Source organism: Pantherophis guttatus, chromosome 6, assembly GCF_059756535.1.
Source record: "Pantherophis guttatus breed Tessera chromosome 6, ASM5975653v1, whole genome shotgun sequence".
NCBI lineage: Eukaryota > Metazoa > Chordata > Lepidosauria > Squamata > Colubridae > Pantherophis > Pantherophis guttatus.
The window spans coordinates 79396252-79404282 of NC_142068.1; the positions used below are offsets into that span (position 1 = coordinate 79396252).

The 8031-nt window shown below is 37.5% G+C and overlaps 1 protein-coding gene across 1 annotated transcript in view; it reads right to left on the minus strand.

Moving 5' to 3' along the window:
• The window catches only part of LOC148113168 (prosaposin-like), a 36436-nt gene extending 30918 nt beyond the window's left edge, over positions 1-5518 (minus strand). The window contains exon 1 of the mRNA XM_087871790.1: positions 5223-5518. Within this exon, the coding sequence (XP_087727916.1) occupies positions 5223-5283 (61 nt within the window). The 5' untranslated portion in view covers positions 5284-5518. The remainder of the gene's footprint in view (positions 1-5222) is intronic.
• Between the last annotated feature and the right edge of the window lie 2513 nt (positions 5519-8031).

An 8031-nucleotide genomic window follows, 5' to 3' on the forward strand; every position in this document is an offset into this window, starting at 1 on the left:
CCCTGCCCTCTTCCAAGCCTACAGATATGAATTATACAAACAAATTCATCATATATATATATCTATATATATATCTATATATATCTATATCTATATCTATATCTATCTATCTATCTATCTATCTATCTATCTAATTTTTTTTAAAAAATAATAATTTTATTTATTTATTTATTTATTTTTAAATTTGATTTATATGCCACCCTTCTCCGGAGACTCAGGGCGGCTTACAATGCGTTAAGCAATAGCCTTCATACTTTTGTATATTTATACAAAGTCAGCTTATTGCCCCCACAAACTGGGTCCCCAATATCCTTTCATTGCATGCACGATATCCTTTCATTGTATTGCATCCTCTCTCTTTCCACTCTCTCAAGTTAGTCTTTTTCTGCTTTCAGGTTACATGGACCCTCAAAATCAGGTACCAAGAATTTAGATTCAAAACGTAAGTAGCAAAAGGAACGAGCTTAAGACGATGAGCGTAAATTTATCCCATATGAGGGAAAGACAACTTATCAATAAATGCTTTTTACATTTTGTAAGAAGATGGTATGAGCACTCAATATCCTGACTCCTCAAAAATAAAAAATAAAAAACCCTATTCTTGTTGCTGCTGCTGTTTTCAGAACATAAGTTGATTATACAACTTCTAGCTTTCATTGTTTCATTTTGTCATGTTTTGCGTGTGAATAATATGTAGAGCTCCTAGGGGCAAGGAGACGTCTCATAGGGCTTCTAAGCAATGTACCTGGCTGTGGTGCAATAATATGGGGGTTGGGGTGTGCCTTCTGTAACTCCCAGGATCCTAGCAATGACTATTGTATACACTTCCTACTACAGGTCTTCCTCAAGGCAAGTTAGGCATGAAAAACGACTTGGTATAATGCCCTGCCTATGCTCCAGAGAAGAGGGTGGGATTATTACAGAATCCTTGGTATGATTCATCAGATCTTGAAGGTAGATTTTTGAAATACAGCTGAAATATGATGCCAACATGAAAGGTGTTAAGAATCACAGGTCATGTGTTGCTCTACTTTGAGTCTGTTGGTAGAAAGCTAAATCATTAATGGCTTCAGATTCAGTTTGGCTTCATTCAGACAAAGGAGGTCACCTTGGCAGGCTGTTTAACCAATCCCTTGGGCTTCTTTCAGAAAGACACAAGGAAGGGCCTGTTGTTCCCTGACCAAGTATAGAAGGGAAGAGTATGTTATGATGTGTGAATTTTGAGAAGCCAAGAGAGAACAGAAATGAACAAGCAATATAAGGTCTAGCTCAGAGGTGGGTTTCAGCAGGTTCTGACCAGTTCTGGAGAACCGGTAGCGGAAATTTTGAGTAGTTTGGAGAACTGGTAAATACCACCTCTGACTGGCCCTGCCTCCATCTATTCTATGCCTCCTGAGTCCCAGCTGATCGGGAGGAAATGGGGATTTTGCAGTAACCTTCCCCTGGAGTGGGGAGGGAATGGAGATTTTACAGTATCCTTCCCCTGGAGTGGGGTGGGAATAGAGATTTTACAGTATTCTTCCCCTGCCACGCCCACCAAGCCACGCCCACCAAGCCACACCCACAGAACCGGTGGTAAAAAAAAATTGGAACCCACCACTGGTCTAGCTGCAATGATTGGAAACATTTCCAAACTTGAGGGCTGTGTGATGGTGAAGGAGCTGTATATGTCCATGCTTACTTGTAAGTCTCCTCTACTCTTTTTAATGATCTTACTGAGCCTGAGATTAGTAAGGAATGAAACTTAATGGTTCCTGCTTTCTCCCAACTTATCAGTACTTGAACCATAGCTAATCTTCTGGAAAGTTTATTTTTTGGAAGTGACTAGTGGTCAATTTAGGCTGTCCTAAATCCTATACTGAGCAGATCTTATGGTCACTGGCCATGCAGGAAGAAATCGACTCCTTTAAAGTTCCAGTTTAAAGTCCTTCGGGAGTAGGGCGGTATACAAATCAAATAAAAAATAAAAATCAAATCAGTTCCTTGTAAGTAACCCTATAGAAGTTACATCACTGGATACAGGTTTCTGCATCATTAGGAGGTGGGATGTAATGTACTCATCATCTTCAGATGCTGTGTTCTGAATCTCTATTTTCCTTCCACCCATCCAATTAATTTAGAGTAGTTTCACAATGATACAATATATTTGTCAGGTTTCGATGTCATCTCAATTAAAATAAATTGCATTTCCAAACACATAGTCTTTGAAGAAATCTTTCATTTTATTAAGCATGACAACCTGTCCCCGATTGTGGCGTAGCCAACTCTGACTTCCTGGCCCCAAACCTTCCCTTTCCGTTCCCCAATTCTCTGCGTCTCATTGGCCCTCTTCCAAATCACTCTCCCCATATCTATTACCTCAGCTCCCAGGAATGTCCCCCCTCTCATCTCATCTCCTAGGGGATATTATCTTCAGAGAAAATAAGTAGGTGTGAAGTCAAGCGTCCTCTTGCCAGCTGCCCCCCTTCTCCTTCTTATGTCAGTACTAGAGTAAATGCAGGTTGAAGTGCTGACAATATTGTAGCAAATCCTCAGGATATTAATCTATACAGTTTAAGCCTTCATAGCTGTTAGCTTTACAGTTACATGTGTAGGACACATATCAGAAGAGGGGCCAATAAAAAGCCATTCAAAGCATAAATCAATCATGTAAATTCATGGAATAATATAAAAATCCCCCCGCCTCTGAGTTCAACCTATTGTAACCTATTAAAGAAACTATTGCCATCAGCACTTCCACATGGAAAGATTAGAAATCTTCATCTTTGGGGGACTTCCAATGAATACATGGCAAATTGAATATCTCCCTGAAAAAAACAGGGACTACATTACAGCTAAAATCTGACCAGAGTTCAGATCAGCAAAATCTCTTGGGAGAAAGGAGAAGCCATGTGATATTCCATGTGTACTTTCGACAGTTGCTCCTCATGAGTAAACTGCAGGAATAATGTTTTGTAGTCAGCTCACAAATAGAATGGTTGGGAGTCAAGGGAGTACATAGTAGGTATCAAACTCGCCACATCACGTTGCTGTCACGTGATGTTTCATGACATTTTCCCCCCCCCTTTGTAGAGCTGGGGTGGGCATAGCCTGCGCATGACCCATCTGGCCCGGGAGCTGTCAATTTGACCCCCCAGCCATAGTGGGGTGCCTATCCCCTTTTCTCAATCACTTTGAAATTTTTGATTGCTGTTTTGTATTGAGAACATCTGAAATGGCAAGTATTTATGGACTCCATTGGGTAAGTTTCCTTCAATCAAGCAGTTTCAAGTTTGTGTTTAAGGATTTATACACTTTTTTTTAATTAGCAGCAAAAGTGTGTTTAGTGTGTTGATTTTAGAAAGTTATAAATGGACTAAGGATCCAGATGAATTTAATAATGGTGCTATGGAAGAACATGTTTTACTGGGCAAGACTGAAAATGATTCAAATGTGGGCTTAAAAATGACAAGCTACAAAAATTATACAGAAAAAACAAAATATTAAATATACAAATGAAACCGGTTGATCTAATAGCTAAAAAGGATGTACAAATAATAGATCATAAAAATAAACTGCATATTTTGTATTTACAAAAGGTGTGTGTGTGTGTGTGTGTGTGTGTGTGATTGCCAATGATTTTGTGAGAAGAGACAAAGAGAAAATGAAAAGAAACGAAGTGTTGGACACTATTTGAAGAGACTGAAGATTAAAATTGGTGGGAGCAAGGAGAAAGAATATAAAAATGGTTTATTTGACCAAGATTAAAACAGATGGGTTACTTCTGGAAATATTTAAAGCATTTTCTTTGGCCAAGAGTGGATGATGATGCTTTCAGGCTTTGGTTATTAGGAATTCTAAGGGCAAGAATTCATTTGCTGCATTTTAAATTAACTGATTTATGTCTGATAGATTTGAACAATACAGTTTGAAAGATTAGCTTAATAGAAAATGAGATAAAAAGGTAAAAGGAATGATTTCATGTAAGTTAATTAGATTTGTTTATAGGTTACTTCTGGTAAGCCTTAATGGACTTTTTTAATTAGAATGGGCATGAGATTTTAAAGATTTGTTTATAGAGAATGAAATATGGCGATAAATAGTGATAAGTTGTTAAAGTGGCTTATACTTGCTGAGACAAGTTATTTATCTTTTTTCCTTGCCCTTTTATTTTGTCTTTTCTTTTTCTTTTTATAGTTTGTATTAGCTTTATCTCCTAATCTAATACACATAATCTTCAATAAAATTGTTGAAAAAAGAAACCCTCATGTTTGCATGTCCTTACAATAAAATCAAATGATCATTCATTTACTGTTTGCATGTATGGATAGTAATAAAGACACTGAAGGGGTATCATACAACACACGTTTTATTAGATGCTACACCTCAAATTGGCTGATGCTACACTTCTTGCTCTGTCTGAAATGAAAATGCCTTGTAACTCTGAAAACAGGTTCTGCAAGAATAGTCTTTAGCCAAGAAATTTCTCATATTCAAAGTATCTGCCAGTGTAGATTCAAAGGCAAGATGACATCTATTCTACAAGGAATAAAAAGGGATATTCCCTCCTCTGTTTATTAAGTGAAAATAAGATAGTTAAATGCAAAGTTGTTTACAACTTACTCTTATTCTTAAGCATTGTTCCTAAATGGCTACACATCAGCTGTGGATGAAACAGCAGCTTTGGGAATATTTTTGGAGTAAATTTAATTTCGCAGAACAATTGGGCTACACAGGAAGAGCATAACGGATGTTGGAGTGGCTCCATGCTTCAAGAGTTAAATGCTATTTCCATTTCAATAGATATAGTACCATTGCTCACAGTTTGCACAAGATACAATCTTTAAAAATGCCACCAGCTCGCTTATTGGTCACCCCAAGCAACAAAACCTACACAGGAAGGACAGCCCAACTTATTCCTTGATATTCAGCTGTCCGTATTACCAACTCTTTCTAGGCCACAAAAATCACCTCTTTTGTCAAGAGATCATGAAAGTTCTAGGATTAGGACAGGGTAACTATTCTGCATATAAGAAAGGAAGGGTTAGCTAGCTTTTGAGTGGACTTTACCAGAGTCCCAGTTTTATAGTCTTCCCCATTTCTCAGCCAAGCGAAGTGTGCTTCTCTCTCTGAAGGTGAATCAAAATTAGCCATACCTCCATGTGCCTTTTACATTTTGTTTCCTTCTAGTAACATAAAACACTTCTACTTTCTTTCAAGAATAAAACGAAACTCTTCTTTACCTTGATAGAAAGCCAGAGAGAACATCAGCAGCAATACCCAACTCTTCCATGAGCCTTCCATGGTCCTGGTGCCAACCAACTCTTCGTGACGGTGCCTGCCTCTTCTCTGGAATAAGCAACTTCAAAAAAGAAGCTACAAGAGGAGTACTTAACACTAAAGGTTTCACAAGTACCATTTACCACACCCATGCAATTAATTTGCATCATTTGTAAGCGCATGAGTCTTCCCAAACTGAAGGAAGCAACTCCAGTTTCTGCATAATAGCCTGTTTGCTGCCAGCCCACAAGGATGTGCCTTCTTTTCTTTTCTCCCTGCTACAACTGAGGATTGAGGGAAGGAAAATGGTTCAAGAAGCTATGTTGGGAGTCCAATTTATTATGTGTTGTCAGACCCCCCCCCAAAGACTGGATAGCTCAGCAGACTAATGCATTGTAATTTAACTCCAGCTGTCTGCAATTAGTAAGTTCAAATCTCGCCAGGCTCAAGGTTGACTCAGCCTTCCATCCTTTCTAAGATAGGTAAATTGAGGACCCAGTTTGTGGGGGCAATAAGCTGATTTTGTAAAAATATACAAAAGTATGAAGGCTATTGCTTAACACATGGTAAGCCACCCTGAGTCTCCGGAGAAGGGCGGCATATAAATCAAATTTAAAAAAAAAAAGACGATTCTCAATTTACGTCATTAAAAAATCTTAAACATGATAAAAAGGGATAAAATCAGCATACAGTAGTCGATTAAAAAGTACATTTAATGGAGCAAGTAGTGCTGGCAATCATTTGTCTTCGAGACGCTCTTGGGAACAGCTTTGCGTTTAGCAGCTTCTGGAAGGTCTACAATGAGGTTGCTTGTCAACATTAAGTAAGGGTAGAAAACATTGTGAATCTGTTTCTTCATGGTCCTAGAACAAGATGTCAAAAGATATACAGAGAACTTGTCTTTAGAAACACAAGGTGTTTCTCAACCTAAGCAACTTTTAAGATATGTTGACATGCTGGCTCTGTGAGTTGAAATCCATGCATTTTCAAATTGCCAAGTTAAAAAAACACTGGCATAGAAATTAAAATCAGCACTTTGAATTGCACATGGTAACTTCTCAATAACCAGTGGTCATGCAACAGCCATAAAACATCTGTATGAACTACAGGGTTTTACCCTGATCTGCAACTATTTTGCAGCTTGCTAGTTTGTTTGGATGAGAGTGGTAATGCTGAGAAATAGGCTTTTGGAGTTTAAAGGACAAGATCTGAGATTTGGATGATGTGGATATTTGTGCTACTAGAAAGTCAAGGTTAATGTGGATTTTAGAAATTCATTGTTAGATGTGCCATATTGAGAGTGTGAAATAAATACAAAACCTAGTTGTGCCTGACAACTTTTGTGGCTTTAAAAAAAAAGCACAAGCAGCATTTTAAGGATGAGAAATAAGAAACTTCAAATGGTTTTATGAGATACTAGAAAATTAAGAATGTGAAATAAAATCAAGAAAAGAACTGGCGGCAGATGGATATTCTTGTCATACTCAACTATAAGAATGTCTAAATAGACAAAAAATATGACTTTGAACATTCTAACACTTGAGTTTAAAGTAGAATTGTGGACAAATTATGAATATGCAATTGCTAAAATGTATTCATTTTATTGAAATTTGAAAAAAAGTTGTATGATAAAGTGGACTAAAATTCTGGGTTATAATATAAAGTTGGAACATTATATTTATACTATGTTTAAGAGAATTTTTATAAAATGTGTTGGTATAGGTCACCAGTATCTAAAATATATAAAGGCACTTCAAATTATGTATTTTTGTTCAAATTTGTGAAAATGTGAACAGACGTTTTATGTGTTGGGTGCACATATATATATACCGATTCAGAGGACTTTAAAGAGAGGAGACCTTTATAGACCTTTTCAATGAGATAAAATAGAAAAGTTGTAACTATAAATGGTAAATTTGTAATTTTACTTATAACTACTGTAAAAGATTGCAAGCTTTTTTTTTAATTTCCTTTTTTGCTTTCTTGTACTTTCAGCTTTTTTTTCTTACTTTGTATTTATCTTTTATGTATGTATGTACCAGTATGTATGTATGTACGTAAAATTATGGCTACTGATTTGCTAACATACCAGCCAGTTTCGTATTAATTTCAGCTTTTGCATAGCCTTCAAAGGGAGGCAAATATAGCATATTGCAGTATACCAGCAGATAAGCATGAGGCCTCCTTGGTAGGTCTTTCAAATCACATGTGCGATTTCTTTGAAGTCATTATCAGTCCTTGAAAACTGGAGAAAATTCTTCCTTTTGTGACTCTAATTACTATATACCTATGCAGAGCTGCATTTGATTGCTCAGTGGCTAAGACACTGAGCTTGTCGAATGAAAGGTCGGCAGTTCAGCGGTTCGAATCCCTAGTGTCGCGTAACAGGGTGAGCTCCCGTTACTTGTCCAAGCTTCTGCCAACTTAGCAGTTTGAAAGCACGTAAAAATGCAAGTAGAAAAATAGGGACCACCTTTGGTGGGAAGGTAACAGCATTCCGTGTACCTTTGGTGTTTAGTTATGCCGGCCACATGACCACGGAGACATCTTCGGACAGCGCTGGCCCTTCGGCTTTGAAACAGAGATGAGCACCGCCCCCTGGAATCAGGAACGACTAGCACATATGTGTGAGGGGAACATTTACCTTTATAGATATATTAATGTAATTAATAAGACCAAAATTAGCTATCCAATCCAACCACGCTGGGCAATTATATAGCAAGAATCAATGTAAGCCTGATTCACAATTGGGTGGAATGCGGTGTTCCAAAA